This window comes from Pelophylax lessonae (assembly GCF_965119305.1).
Source record: "Pelophylax lessonae genome assembly, chromosome: 8".
NCBI classification, from domain to species: domain Eukaryota; kingdom Metazoa; phylum Chordata; class Amphibia; order Anura; family Ranidae; genus Pelophylax; species Pelophylax lessonae.
The window spans coordinates 96,348,328-96,364,990 of record NC_138775.1 but is presented as its reverse complement, the minus strand read 5'-3'; the positions used below and the strand labels follow the sequence as shown (position 1 = coordinate 96,364,990).

Below are 16,663 nucleotides of genomic sequence, written 5' to 3'. Positions count from 1 at the left end.
CAATGCTCTGAATGGCAGTCATATTCAAGTGTGCGGGCCATTCAGATTGCAGTGTGCAGACTGCTACAAATGTGAATATCTCCTAAATGGTGCAAGTTTTTGGAGTTATTTATTGTACGTACAGGTAAGCTTTATTACAGTAGGCTTACCTGTAGATACAAAAGAAAAAGCTGACTTTACGATCACTTTAAGGGATGTTTTTCTAATGCAGTGAATCTGACATTCACCAGATATTCTTTTCAGGTAAATCTTTAGATGCATGTGCTTTAGCCCCCGTTTACACGGGTGTGACTTGTCATGCGATTTGACAGGTCAAATCACATGACAAATCACACCCTATTGTTGGCAATGGCACTGTTCAAATTGGTAAGATGCCGACTTTGCGGTGCTGCACCGATTTGAAGAAGTAGTTCCTGCACTACTTTTGGTGATTTCAGGTGCGACATGCTTGGTCATCTGTGCATGAAGTTGAATACGATGTCAGCCAAGTTGGACCTTAAGTTGCACTGAAATGCGGCTTTGAAATTGTGTGATTTCAAGGCCGCATTCAGTGTGAACCTAGACTCAAACCAAATAAAAACTTCCACAATTATGCTGATGAACTCTAGGTGAAGTGATTGAAATGAATATCCACAGTGTATTCACGTACCACCAGTGTGATCCTTTACCTGTAGAGGCAAACCTCAGCAGAAATATTGACCTGCAGAATAAAGGTAAGTCATATACAACTTTTTTTCAAATACTGTATGTTCTCCAGTATTCAATCTTAAGGCTGGAGATAAATGCCACGTATATCACAAATCTGCATCCCATATAGCATCGGGCCTTAAAGAAAGCAGAAACTGCATATAATACAACTTTATATAATCACATTGAAGCCAAACCTTAAAATAAACTCCTATTTAAAAAGTGCATATGCGGCACTAAACAATACCAGCTTAAATTGTATAGTGATTGAAGTTTTGGCACCGTCAACATCTCACATCTTCAGAACTCCACTAACTTCGCCATAGCGTGCGTGATGCCCATCCTACACGCTTCATCATTGGAAGTGGAACCTGTATTCTTTGGGGGTTAATTTTTTTAAGTTTTGAAAACATGTTTTTATTTTTGTATACTATTATGAAATATTTATTTTTTATTTATTGAGGGGCACATCATTCAGAGACATATGGATTATACTACCACCTACAGGAGGATTTGAATACTGGGAAAAAAAAAACAATGGCTAACCCAGTATAACTCCTCCCACTCTCAGCGTGCCCCAGTTTTTGCTAGTGTCCAGGGAGAATAAACGTCCTTTCTCTACTGAGAAATGTTTAACTGTTTTCATTATTTATATTTTTGTTCAATCATTTTTTTTTCTTCAGTCAAGGCTTCATCTACATGCTTCTTGAGCTGATCTCTGTATCTGCTGTACCCAGACCCTGCTGGACTGGACAGTTGTGGGGCCTGCCTGGACTGTGTGACTTTCAGGCACTGGGCTCTGCTTGTGGCACATTCCAGTTCTCTGTACACCATGTTGGTTAGCCACAGAGCACTTTCTCAAACCAGAACCGTGGAACAGCTTCTCACATGACCCATTCTCTGACTCATTTCTGAGTAAGCCATGTGGACTGAGCATCGGGAGCGACTACATTTTTAAGAATTGTTGGATGCCATTTTTTCCTTTTTTAAGTTGGTTGGTATGGAAAGAATTAAATCACTGGGTGGAGTGTCACTGGTGGGCACTTCACTCTGTATTCCCATCTTCAGTCTGAAGTAGCATGTTGCACCTTTTTGCAAGTAACATGTGGTTCCACCTTGGTTAGTCCTTGCTGGTGCAGGGGAGTGGCGTGTCAGCAGAAATCTGATCATCAGAGGACCGGCAGGCTGTTCTCCCAGCACAGCCAAAAAACATTTGGGATTTCACACAAGAGAAGCAACATGAAATGAACAAGATGCATCGTACACCAGACACATATCAGGAATATGAAATGTTGGGGTAACATTTTTTAACAGTATTATTAGTTGGCACCTGGGAAAATGATAGACATGTTTACTTAAAGGGGATGTATAGCTAATACTTTTTTTCAGTTTTAGAAACAGTTGGAAGGGTTAAAACCCGTCAGTTTGTTTTTTTTTTTTGGTTTTTTTTTACAGTTTGTGTGTCATTGAAGAGATTCCTCTTTACTTTTTGTTCCGGAGGCACAACAAGGCGTGAAGGAAATCACTACAGTGAAGAGAGAACTTACTGAGATTCGAACTGTGTATGGGCAGGCTAAATCTTCCAAGTTGGTTGATCTATCAACTTCAGTACAACCAACCAGCCGGATTCACCTGTGAATAGCGCTAGTGGCTTCTATAGCCGCTAGCAATAAACACAGTCTTCTCCTGGTGGGGACAGTTTCCCCTGACCCACCAAACCCCACCCCCCCCCGCCAAGAGCAGACAATTGCCCTGTCAACACTGTGTGTGGTTGTCACTCGTGGTTGTAGGAAAGAAATTTTCTGCCTCTGTGGCATGCCTTAGACAATTGTCACCAAAAAGTTTACCCTGTCCTCTTTTCCTTGTTCTGGTGACAACTGTAAAATACAATTACTTTCTGTCATAGTGACAATGGTCTCGTGGACAAATAAAGGTGGATCTACCTAGCAGAGGCACAGACTGTAGTAAAAACCTGGTAGTGCTTTAAACCTTTACCTACACTCAGACCAAAACTTAATGAAAACCTTTTTTTTTTTTTTTTAACCTAATGTGGTCAGATCATGAAAGTAAATCAGTATTTTGGAGATTAAAATCGCAGGCGTCTTCAATTTGTGGGGGTTTTTTTTCAGTTTGCGTGGTTTTTTTTTTTTTTTTCCAAGGATGTGCTTTAGTATGTAATACAAAGGGTTCTTTTGCAAAAAACCTGTTCTAACAGCATTGTTTCCTCTCTGCAGCACACGGACATGCCAGAAGAAATGCGTGTAGAAACCATGGAGCTTTGTGTTACAGCCTGTGAAAAGTTTGCAAGTAATAATGAGGTATAGTAAACATACGCATCACAGCTTAGGGATACTCCAAGATCCCTTTAAAGCCAAACTCCAGGAAAAAACATGTTTTGTACTTTACATTGGTCCAGCTTGGTTATCTCTAAAGCTGTATATACTACTTTCAGAGGGCTGCTGGAGATGCTAAGAATATTGGTTCTCTTGAGGACAGATTTATTGTCCACTTTGATCTTCTGGGCTTTTTGGCTGTTCAGATATAATTATGTAGAATAGGCTTTATGATATAAGAAGGGCTAGACATTAGTCCGCCAAAAAGCAGAGCTTTTACAAATCATAATTGTGCTTTTTTCATTTTTGTTTTGCACTTGAGTTATTCAACTGCCTATCAGCGGAGAGTATATTTATTCTCCTTTTCACACTTAATTTTCTATAACCTTACCTTTCTGAACTGTGTGGCTTGTTATATAAAATTATCTATTTGCTGTGCAGACAACTCAAGGTTATAACATAAGGTTCGCAAATGATACACTGAATGCATTATATGATGAAAAAGGTGTAGTGTTTGTCTACCCTCTGCTAGCTGGTTTTTTTCAATCCATTGATCTATGTGCAGGTGCATCTAGAAAAAATTAGAATATCATTAAAAAGTAAATTTATTTCAGTAATTCAATTAAAAAAATGAAAACCCTTTTATATGGATGCGTTGCACACAGAGAGATATATTTCAAGCATTTCTTTCTTTTAATTTTGATGATTATGGCTTACAGTATCTCAGAAAATTAGAATATTACATAAAACCAATAAGATAGAGGATTTTGTAATATAGAAATGTTGGCTTACTTAAAAATATGTTCATGTACAGTATAGTATGCACTCAATACTTGGTCGGGGCTCCTTTTGCATGAAATACTGCATCAATGGGGTGTGATATGGAGGTGATTAGCCTGTGGCACTGCTGGGGTGTTATGGAAGCCCAGGTTACTTTGATAGTGGCTTTCAGCTCATCTGCATTGTTGGGACCAGTGTCTCTCATCTTCCTCTTGACAATACCCCATAGATTCTCGGTGTTTTAGATCAGGTGAGTTTGCTGGCCAATCAAGCACAGTGATACCATGATCATACAACCAGGTATTGGTACTTTTGGCTGTGTGGGCATGTGCCAAGTCCTGCTGGAAAATGAAATAAGCATCTCCTTAAATCTGGTCAGCAAAGGGAAGCATGACATGCTCTAGAATTTCCTGGTAGAGGGCTGTGCTGACTTTGGACTTGATAACACACAGTGGACGACATAGCTCCCCAATTTATCATGAACTGTGGAAAATGTTGCATTTCATTTGGAAATCAAGGTCCCAGAATCTGGTGGAAGATTGGAGAGGCACAAAATCCATGTTGCATTAGTTAAGTGGTCTTGCATGGCAAGACCACTTACTGTTATCGCACATATATAATTTATATATTCTTATTATTATAGCCAAATTTACCATCCTAACTCCTCCCACAGTTTTTACACTACATAGACAGTAATATACCGAAACATGCGGATTGTTCCCGATTGGTGTGCTATTACTTTGTGGAACGTTTTGCCAGATGGTTAACGAAATATCGGCGTTTTTGTGGCGAAATTGGTCCCATAGGAATGAATGGTGGAATGTTCAAAACTGGGTGGGAGCTGTACAATTTTCATAGTCATGAAAATAAAGAAAACTCTTTGAATGAGAAGGTGTGTCCAAACTTTTGGTCTGCACTGTATATATATATATATATATATATATATATATATATATATATATATATATGTGTGTGTATGTATATGTGTGTATATATATATGTATGTATGTGTGTGTGTGTGTGTATATGTGTGTGTATATATACATACACACATACATATAATCTCCTGGCAAATTCCCAAACTGTGTCTAGTCTCCCATGAACATTTTTGGGCCATACCCACCATAGGGTCCACATCTTCAACACTCTGAACCGCAACGCCAATTGGCAGTCTCCCGGGCGAGTGCGGGTACTGGGTGGAAGATAAATGGTGATATAAACTGGTACGGCTAGATGGCATATGAGGTTTAATTGTAAAGAGACTCGGATGGGGTCTACATAATAAGGGATGTAATAGATAGGTCACAATCACACAAACCTATACAATTGTATTACTATATGATACGCACCTTGTACAGTTAAAAACAGGAGTAATGGAATTACCGCACAAGACAGAGAACAGGCTTTCATGAGAGGTATATATGGGCAATGAACCTGGAAAATTTAAATACCGTGAGTAGAGGAACTATGTCACTGTATGTGTTAGTAATCAAATTCCCAAATAGAACATCACCTCCTAATTAATTCAGGCTCATAAAGATAGATCTCAGCCATACATAAATATATATAGAGGACAGTGGGTTGAATGACGGCGTTTATAGGGTCTATTAGGGGAACAGATTTACAGCCAGTGTTAGCCTGCATAATAATTATATGATATCAATCAGACATGAAAGGAAAATAGATACAGTATCTCACAATAGTGAATACACCCCTCACAATTTTGTAAATATTTTATTATATCTTTTCATTTGACAACACTGAAGAAATGACACTTTGCTACAATGTAAAGTAGTGAGTGTACAGCTTGTATAACAGTGTAAATTTGCTGTCCCCTCAAAATAACTCAACACACAGCCATTAATGTCTAAACCGCTGGCAACAAAAGTGAGTATTGGGCCCAATTAGTCATTTTCCCTCCCCAGTGTCATGTGACTTGTTAGTGTTACAAGGTCTCAGGTGTGAATGGGGAGCAGGTGTGTTTAAATCTGGTGTTGCTGCCCTCACTCTCTCATACTGGTCACTGGAAGCTCAACATGGCACCTCATGGCAAAGAACTCTCTGAGGATCTGAAAAAAAAAGAATTGGTGCTCTACATAAAGATGGCCTAGGCTATAAGAAGATTGCCAAGACCCTGAAACTGAGCTGCCAAGACCATACAGCGGTTTAACTGGACAGGTTCCACTTAGAACAGGTCTTGCCATGGTCGACCAAAGAAGTTGAGTGCAAGTACTCAGTCAGTGTCATATCCAGAGGTTGTCTTTGGGAAATAGACATATGAGTGCTGGCAGCATTGCTGCAGAGGTTGAAGGGGTGGGGGGGGTCAGCATGTCAGTGCTCCGACCATATGCCGCACACTGCATCAAATTGGTCTGCATGGCTGTCGTCCCATAAGAAAGCCTCTTCTAAAGATGATGCACAAAAAAGCCCGCAAACGGTTTGCTGAAGACAAGCAGACTAAGGACATGGATTACTGAAACCATGTCCTGTGGTCTGATGAGACCAAGATCAATTGATTTGGTTCAGATGTGTCAAGCGTGTGTGGTGGCAACCAGGTGGGAATAATATAAATGTGTAAAGGGTGTGCTGATAAATAAAAGTGACCTGTAACCAAAGATCCAAATATAGTGGAATAAGTAAAATTGTGAAAGTCTGGTGCGCTAAAACTTTAAAGTGTCACTCTCAAGTATAAAACAACTATGTGACAAATCAATTAACAAATGATGACAATATACTTAATTATCTATCAAACCATCCACCAAATGTGGAAAAGTAAATATACATATGAATGACATAAGTGTCCCAAATCGTATAATAAGTGCAAAATCCCCTAATGGGGGTGTGCCAAAATGTCCGTGTATTGATTCCAATTCTAAGTCCAAAACATTATAGACCCCTCAGGAATAGGAAAGATGTACAATGAGTGTAAGACGCCAGGAAACCAGTGTAATTGTTACAAACACCCACGTGCATGAAACAGCCAGCACAAAGCACAGATAAAATGATGTTATTCATGTTATCCGGGGAGAATATTTGTCTGGTGAAATAACACAGCAGCAAGGTTCAGAGATCCCTTCAAGCAAGAGAAGGGGATAATGCAGCATGAGAGGACAATCAGAACTCACCCATAAACCATCTCTGTCAGGTATATACAACACCACTGCAAGCTGTCCATCTAACAAACGAGGGAATCACTCCCATTATAGCAACCTGTGTCCTGTCCATTAGCCCAGTCATCAGACACGCCCGTAGCCGGCGCATGACGTCAGCGGACCCCATCACGGACTGCGTATGCGTCAATTCGGTGCATGTGCAGTACCGCACCTCTCAAGGCAGGAATCACCGAGGGAGGCGCTCGCCATCCTTCCAACCACCACTGAGGCGCCCACCACGCCATCTAGAGGATGAACAATAGAAGGCAATCAGTGATTAAAACAGGAAATCACACACTCTCCCAAAGAAGACTAGTCATGGCACACAATGCATTGGAGGGGGCCAAGGGGGACAGGGCCACAGCACCCAGACATAAGAGCCAGCAGGGGAACTCCAACAGCGTCATATAAAACAGAAAAAAGAAAATTGCAAAGCATATCAGGTGGCAAATCATATACATAGATAAATAGATAGATAGATATATATAGAGAGAGAGTGAGAGACACAACACTTAAAGCGGAGTTCCAGCCTAACCGCCCACTCACCTGTCCCACGGTCCAGCGATGCGCCGTCTTCTCCCTCTCTGCTCCGCGGCGCCGGCATCACTGATGTGGGCACCCGGCTGTGACAGTTTGCGGCTTCACAGCGCATGCGCGAGTTGCGCTATGCGTCGTGATTGGCCGGCAATCTTCTGGGACCTCTGACATGTCCCAGAAGATTGCAGGGAGGGAGGGAGAGAGGAGAACTTCCGCTCAGGGCGCCGCGGCTCTCCGAGCGGAAGTGGGAGCGGGTACATGTCAAAACTAGGTACCCGCTCCCCCCCCCCCCCCCCAAAAAAAAATGACATGCCAAATGTGGCATGTCAGGGGGTTAGGACTATTTAAAGCGGAAGTTCCACTTTTGGGTGGAACTCCGCTTTAAGAATTAAAACAAACAATTGCTCTAGATGCCAGTTGACATGGACACAATGAACCATACATGCCACACCGAATGTAGCTGGTCCCACACAGTAAAAGTGAACAATGACTCTAGTTAAACTTGTTGTATCAATGAATGAAGCTGGAAACCCCCAAATTAAAGAAACGGTTCATAAGAATTAATCTCATTAATACCAGGCGTAATGGTGGCGGACAATTTCTCGATCCACATGGTTTCAGACCTCGAAATCCGATTATCACAATCGCCACCTCTAGGGTTGGGGGGGGGGAACCACATCCAGGACATGCAGGAAACCAAAGAATTATCAAATCTATGGTAAAGGCCTATGTGTCTGGTAACAGGAGGAACCACTTTACCATTACCAGAATAATAGACATGATCCCTAATCCTTTGGCCGAACTCACAAATTGTTTTGCCTATGTAGAAGGCATGGCAATCTGCAGGTTATCAGCCTTATGAGGATCTTAATTTCATTTTCCAGCAGGACTTGGCACAGCTGATCACATGGAAAAAGGGTCACTGTGATTTGCCTTTTACCGCAATCTGGGATCAGCGGTGTCCTAAGGACACAACAGTCACAGAGGGCGCTGGATCCATGCTCAGGGGGTGTGCGGGAGGTGGGGTTCTGGCAGGACATCCATTGAAGCCCTCCCAGAACTGGAAGCTCTCACATTAGCTGTCTTTTGGCTATAGCACAGGTGGGAAGAAGTTAAATCCAGGTTCCCAGAGCACCACTTTCATCAGAATTCCCCTTTACATTCCAGAGTTCACAGAGATCCCCCTCACAGTGTAAGTGGAACTTCTGCAGACTCTGGTATAAGGGAGAACTCTGCAGACTCTGGTATAAGGGAGGCTCTGCGGACTCTAATATAAAGGTGGACTCTGATGTAAGGGGGGCTCTGGGAACTCTGTTTAAAGGGGAATGCTGAGAACTCTGATGTACGTGGGGGCCCAGGTTACCAGAGTCTTCAGCGTTTCCCCTTACATCAGAGTTCCCTCCCTACATCAGAGTTCAGTGTAAATTAGAGTCCCCCGGAGTTCTCCCTTACATCAGAGTCTGCAGAGTCTTATAAATAAATCCATTTGATTAGAAATGTTATTTAATCACAATATGTGTGTGTGTGTGTGTGTGTATATATATATATATGTGTATACTACAAAAACAAAATTGCCGTGCATCTTTATGGACCTTGCCAACCCCAAACTGTTCCCACAAAGTTGGAAGCGTTCACTTCCCTGAAACTAAGGTACCAAGCCAAACCCCTGAAAAACAACCCCACACCATAATCCCCCCTCCACCAAATGATTTGGACCAGTGCACAAAGCAAGATCCATGAAGACATGGCTGAGTGAGTTTGGGTGGAAGAACTTGACTGTCCTGCGCAGAGTCCTGACCTCAACCCGATAGAACCCCTTTGGGATGAATTAGAGTAAAAACTGCGAGCCAGGCCTTCTCTCCAACATCAGTGCCTGACCTCACAAAATTCGCTTCTGGAAGAATGGAAAAACATTCCCATAGACACTCTTAAACCTTGTGGACAGCCTTTCCAGAAAAGTTGAAGCTGTTATAGCTGCAAAGGGTGGGCTAACTCAATATTGAACCCTACGGACTAAGACTGGGATGCCATTAAATTTCATGTGCTTGTAAAGGCAGGCACCCTTATATTTTTGACAGTATAGTGTTCCTCCATTATATACACACAAATTATAGGGGCATATTGACATTTAACAATTTTTTACTGCAGGGTAATCTCCCTGGCGCATGGATTTTTAAATTACAGGAAATAATTAAGCATCTGTGAACATTTATAAACATTATATTCACTGCTTTATAAATAGTCCCCATATAGATTTTTTTTTTTAACATTGTGAATTTTTCTTTTTCAGAGTGCAGCAAAGATGATAAAAGAGACTATGGACAAGAAGTTTGGCTCATCGTGGCATGTAGTGATTGGAGAGGGTTTTGGTTTTGAGATCACACATGAAGTAAAGAACCTTCTCTACATGTTCTTTGGGGGAAGTCTGGCTATTTGTGTTTGGAAGTGCTCATGAGGGATCCGACACAAGAAGCATTCTCTCCACTTCTTACCTTCTACTCAGGATGTGCTGCTACAAAGCCTCGCTCAGGAAAGAGTCTTTTACTGGGCTCTCTATCATTTGGGGTGTCAGGATGTCTCTTCTTAACTCACTGGGAACCAGAGGGGTTTGCAATAGATTTGCATGCACCTCTGACTTGAAATTCAAAAGAAGGTGATTGGTTTGGCTCTTGCAATACGTATGTAAGTATATTCTTCTGAGCCTAGGAATAGTCTGTTACACCAAATGAAGAAAATGAACTGCTGTCAGTTTGCTTTTCCTATGCTCTGACCCTCGGAGGCTTTTGTAACCAGTAATAATGTATGCACAGGGTTTTACTGTCGTACTGGCACCGCAGCTCTGGTTTCCCAAATACATTTTGTGTTCACTGTCATTTTGGCACCTTCTTTTCCCCCTCTGATTCAAAAAATAATGAATTCATAATTGGTTTCCTCGTTGCTTTGCCTTCCTGCTATTCTCTATTTCACACATTCTCTTATGTATGAGTCATTTTACCCTCTCCCCTTAACAAGTGGACTCACAATCTCTGCAGAGAAATAGGTTTTGTTTTTAGTTCAGTATATTGTTTCCTATACACCCACATAGGTTTGTGCAATTAAAAAGAACCTGTTATCAGGGCAACCTCAGACTTCTAGTATGTTAAGAAGTAAAATCTATATGTCGTATTCTCAGAATTAGTTGGTTGACACTATATGCGGATTGGCTTCATTGGTGGAGGTTGATTTATTTGTAGTGATTGACTTTTTGGGTGGGATCTTCGCTTGGTGGAACGGGGAATTTTGAAACTTATTTTAATATTGTATAGATTAGCTAACAATTCTCTGAGTACAATATTTAGAGCTGTTTTCAAGATATTTTTTCACATTTTTCTAAATTATATATACAGTATATGCATATTCATGTGACTTAGTTGCTAGACTTTTCCTGTGCTTGTTCATATGTGAATTATTTCTATTTCGCTATTGCTTTTGTTTCCCATTTCTCACTGTCCCGAACTCCCTGGCTGCAAATCATTCCATCTAGCTTCCCTTTTGTCCATTTGACGTAGATGTGCATCATAGACTCTCCACAAGCCATAAATAATAGATCAGGAGATTTAGGATACCACAGAGAAGCCTGCCAGCTACTAGTCCTTAATTCCTCTTGTTCAGTGGCAGAAACGTGAAGCCATGTTTCTTGGAAGGATTTTATACTCTGCTGGAACTTCAAGTATGATGTTTTTTATGTTAAATCTGGTTGTACAATGGTTGACTCTACTTGTCATTAATAAACTTTCTTGGATTTTTTTAAAGAACATAATTTTATGTGTATAAATCTGTCAACGTTTGTGCCATAAGAATTGCAAAAAGTCGTACAAATTAACTCTGTATATTTTTTGTCTGGAGCTTATTTTTGGAAGGCTGGACATATTCACAGACCTATACAAAACATCTTATCAAATATGCATTCCCTATTGAAAAGAAGGTCATATCTCAATATTGTATATGAGTACATATAAGGATGTAGATTGTACTTTTGAAAATCACCTTTACATTGCCCAATTTAGAGTAAGCTACCCCTGTAGAGTAGTCTTCACAGAGTGCCATATGCTACCTGTATGTAACTTGTCCTCCACTTCAATGTGCTGAATCTTGGTATTTACAGTATCTCACAAAAGCGAGTACACCCCCCACATTTTTGTAAATATTTTATTCTATCCTTTCATGTGACAACACTGAAGAAATTACACTTTGCTACAATGTAAAGTAGTGAGTGCACAGCTTGTATAACAGTGTAAATTTTGCTGTCCCCTCAAAATAACTCAACACACAGCCATTAATGTCTAAACCGTTGGCAACAAAAGTTAGTACACCCCTAAGTGACAATGTCCCAATTGGGCGCAACGTGTCAATATTTTGTTTGGTCGCCATTATTTTCCAGCACCTCCTTAACCCTCTTGGGCATTGAGTTCACCAGAGCTTCACAGGTTGCCACTGGAGTCCTCTTCCACTCCTCTATGATGACATCACGGAGCTGGTGGATGTTAGAGACCTTGCGCTCCTCCACCTTCCGTTTGAAGATGCCCCACAGATGCTCAACAGGGTTTAGGTCTGTAGACATGCTTTGCCAGTCCATAACCTTTTCCCCCAGCTTCTTTAGCAAGGCAGTGGTCATCTTGGAGGTGTGTTTGGGGCCCATTTATCATGTTGGAATATTGCCCTGTGGCCTAGTCTCCGAAGGGAGGGGAATCGTGCTCTGTTTCAGTAAGTCACAGTAAATGTTGGCATTCATGGTTCCCTCAATGAACTGTAGCTCCCCAGTGCCGGCAGCACTCATGCAGCCCCAGACCATGAAACTCCCACCACCATGTTTGACTGTAGGAAAGACACACTTGTCTTTGTACTCTTCCCCTGGTTGCCGCCACACACGCTTGACACCATCTGAACCAAATAAGTTTAGCTTGATCTCATCAGACCACAGGACATGGTTCCAGTAATCCATATCCTTAGTCTGCTTGTCTTTAGCAAAATGTGGGCTTACTTGTGCATCATATTTAGAAGAGGCTTCTTTCCAGGGCGACAGCCATGCATACCAAATTTGATGCAGTGTGCGGCGTATGGTCTGAGCACTGACAGGCTGACCCCCCCCCCACCCCTTCAACCTCTGCAGCAATGATGGAAGCACTCATATGTCTATTTCCCAAAGACAACCTCTGGATATGACGCTGATCACGTGCACTCCGCTTATTTGGTCGACCATAATGAGGCCTGTTCTCAGTGTAACATGTCCTGTTAAACCGCTGTATGGTCTTGGCCATCATGCTGCAGCTCAGTTTTAGGGTCTTGACAATCTTCTAATAGCCTAGGCCATCTTTATATAGAGAAACATTTTTTTTTTTTTTTTTTTTCAGATCCTCAGTTTTGAGGTGCCACGTTGAATTTCCAGTGACCAGTATGAAAGAGTGAGAGCGATACAACCAAATTTAACACACCTGCTCCCCATTCACACCTGAGACCTTGTAACCCTAATAAGTCACATGACACCGGGGAGCAAAAATTGCTAATTTGGTCCAATTTGGACATTTTTACTTAGGGGTGTACTCACTTTTGTTGCCAGCGGTTTAGACATTAGTAGTGGCTGTGTGTTGAGTTGTTTTGAGGGGACAGCAAATTTACACTGTTATACAAGCTGTGCACTGACTACTTTACATTGTAGCAAAGTGTCATTTCTTTAGTGTTGTCACATGAAAAGATATAATAAAGCATTTACATAAATGTGATGGGTGTACTAACTTTTGTGAGATACCGTAAATAGGCTTAGATATACACAAGCTTCCAAAACAACCTAACATCTGAAGTTGTCCAAGCACCAGACACTGTCATGTGGTGAGTTTGCTGCTTGCCCTATCCACCAAAAGTTAAATTTTTTTAAAAGGCCTATTGCTTAGTAAGGAGGGAGAAAGTTTGCATACCTGACTGTGCCAACTGTACACAATCCATCATAGTTTAATTGATGACTGTACTCTTTAAACCCATTAGCAGTTTTATTATATTTAATCCAATAACCTTTGAAAATATAACCTGTTGCCTATATCTTTCATTCCATGTGCCTAAAGAGCTACCATTACAGCTCCACAAATAAGTATTGCCAGCTGTGGACTCCTTTGCAAACAAAGCCCAACAGGAAGGTAAAACATTTATTTTCTTTTGCAAGAGAAACAGATTCTTGGGGCGTCACTGTCCTGGCCCAAGAATGGAACTTCAACTTCAGTCTGGGATATGCATGCCCCCCCATCCCCTCTCTTATCCCTCAGGTTCTGCAGAAGTTTAATCAGTCCAGGTGCACACTGATTATGCTTGCCCCTTGGTGGCCCAAGGAAAGAGAACATTGCAAATGGGCAGCTGATATCCTTGCAACATTCTTGGCTGGACCTTTTCCTCCTTCGCCCATTACATCACACCAGACTGGATTTTTTTTTAATTGAGGGCCTGGTTCTTGCAAGAGATATTATAAGACACAAAGGTTATGTGACTATTCTTGAGACTCACCATGGGGGTAGGAAGCTGAGCACCAGGAAGATTTATGCCAAGGCTGCAAAAGTTTTTTTCTCTTCATGGTGTATTAACCACATCCTTCCCAAGCCTTTTCTGACACTTCACTCCTACATGTAAAAATCTACTTTTTCTCTTACGTCCTCTGACAGTCGCCGCCGATCCATATAAGCCTTCACTATTGGGTAATGGTGCCCTCTGCAGAAGTAAGCTAGGCAGATAGAAATGTTAATACAAAACTTTTCTATACTTAGACACACCTCTAGGGGCCGTCCTCAGTCACAACTGGTCCTCAGTTTTATGCTGCCTAGCTTAGGAGTAGGTTAGCTTTTCTAGCCGGGACCTAGTGTTTCGGTTTTTCTTTCTGTTTTTTTCTGACAATATTTATTTTTCTTCTGAAAATAGGTTTTTATTTATCTCACTATCACTAGTTAGTCAGGGACCTTTTCCTAGAGGACTACAAGTGACTGCAGAGCTGGGCCTTGCACTGGGTAATATAGATCCTTATCGAGTCCCAGCCTGCCAAAGAGCCTCGCAGCGATAGTGCCCCTCGGAATGGGGACGATCCTGCGGTGCTGCGTCTTCGCTGAGGGTGTCTCAACCCGGAATGCCCACGTGTTGTCAGCATCCCTCCTTGGCTGACGGCACCCCCACTTAGGGTGGGAGGTCTCCCGTATCAGAGCGGTGCCCGCTTCCCTGGACTGGTGAGTACTGATACCCCTTTGTCCCTGGGGACTTTTGGGGGGTTTGTGGGCCCACTCTTAGGGGATGGCAGGGCTGGTGATCTCTGTGGGATCCCCTGTCTGGCTGGCTTGGTGTTATTTCCCTCCCTCCCTGGCCCTGCTGAGGGCGCTGTGTGAGGTACTTGTGGTACCTGGGGAGTTTTGGGAGGGGCTCCATAGCGGTGTGGGGTCTCCTAGGGTCCCCTGTGGTGGCCAGACCGTGTGTGTACGCTTAGTTTGGTGCCGTTTTAGCGCGGCCGCCATTTTAGGTGAGGGCAGGTCACTGGGCTCTGTGTGTGGGCAACAGCCATGTCATGTATACTGCCTTGCTGCCGATCGCGCGCTGTCTTAGGTAAGGGCAAGCGGCCATCTTGGTGCCTTTTTACATAGAGTTTCATTAGGCACCATTTTATTGTGACTCCTGTGCTAGGCCTCTAAGGGCGTGAGGTCACTTCCTCTCTTTCCCTCCATTTTACCTCAGAGCAGTCTGTGACAGTTTATGAAACTGTGGGGGGATTTTTACTAATACCAATGGCATTTTTCTGCCAAAATTGTTATTTTTTGTGGATTTTGCATTTTCTGAAGGAGCTCTTTCAAACAATGCAGGCTGCAGTGAGGTTCCGCAGGAACCGCCGATTTAAATGGCCAGCGTCCCATTTATTTTATCTTGGCTTTCTGGACTCCCAGACCAAAAATTTCCCCCGCAGGCCTGGTGGGGGCTTCGGGTATTCCTGAAGCCTCTTCCCTGGTCTCCATTTTCTGCTGCTCTTGCACTTTTTTTGCATCCATGGTGAATCTGCGGAGTGCTCTTTAAAAAAAAAAAATGTTTTAAAAAATTAACGGCCTGTGCCCTCCCAGTCCTTGTACTCCGAGCCTGAATGGTTGCCACGGACAATGTCCCTCCTGTGGAGTCCATGTCCTTCACTTATGAGGGAGGGGTGGAAGAATCTTCCTCCTTGGTAGCGCGGGGACGCGCTGCCATAAGCTATCCTTATTAGCGCCATTACAGAAACTCTCCATCTTGACGATGAGTCCTCTCAGTCAAGTACAAGGGCTGCTTTCGGGTTCCGAAGTGCCCGGACGTCGAGTCAGGTTTCCCTGCCCTGTGAATTTTCGCAAACTTGTGCATGACCGGTGACATCGCATTACACACATGCTGGTGGTGCCTGAGCATCTTTTCCTACCGCTAACCCTTTTTAGGAGGCCGTGATCAGACGTTGGACAGTGTCCCCTTACGTGGACCACTCTGTCTCTGGGCTGACTAAATCCACCTTGATGCCAGTTCACAGATCTGGCTGATAGGCGCGTTAAGGCGCTTTCCTGTTTACACCTGTGTTTGTCGCGGTGCTGGCCTCGCAGGCTCTCGCGGCATGGGCCAAGGTGCTTCGGTACACCCTGGTGGCGAAGTCGACTTATCCGACTGCCCTTGACTTGGTGGTTTGGGTTACCCGAACGGGGATGTACCTGTGTGCCGGGGCCTTGGACAAGTCTTCGTTGGTCGCTCGGTTGTCTGCGGTCGGGGTCGCGTTTCGCTGCCTTTTTTGGCACAAAAGCTGGTCGGCTGACCACGCTTCCAGACAGGCAGTGTCTGATGTTCCTTGTTGGTGAGTCGTCCTTTTGGGAACACACGGGCTGAGTTGATTAAGGGGCTTATGGGGGTGTTCTCTGTTGTGGACGGTGTTCACCACGGATGCCAGCCTGTCGGGCTGGGGAGAAGTCCAGGGCACGCCTTGTGCCCGACGGTTGTGGTCGGCGGTGTGGGCCTCTTTGCTGTTACACTTCTTGAAGCTCCGCGCGATCAGGCTTTGTCTGTTTCCTGTTTGTTATCTCAACTTCAGGAGTGTCCGGTTCCAGTACGGACGGACGACGCAACGGCTGTGGCTTATATCAATCACCAAGGGGGCACCAAGAGTGCCCGGGC

At 43.1% G+C, this 16,663-nt stretch overlaps 1 protein-coding gene across 1 annotated transcript in view; it reads left to right on the top strand.

Moving 5' to 3' along the window:
* The window catches only part of DNAL4 (dynein axonemal light chain 4), a 63,382-nt gene extending 52,665 nt beyond the window's left edge, over positions 1–10,717 (top strand). The window contains exons 3-4 of the mRNA XM_082266121.1: positions 2,922–3,005; positions 9,780–10,717. Coding sequence (XP_082122247.1) covers positions 2,922–3,005; positions 9,780–9,944 — 249 coding nt within the window. The 3' untranslated portion in view covers positions 9,945–10,717. The remainder of the gene's footprint in view (positions 1–2,921; positions 3,006–9,779) is intronic.
* Positions 10,718–16,663: the final 5,946 nt, after the last annotated feature.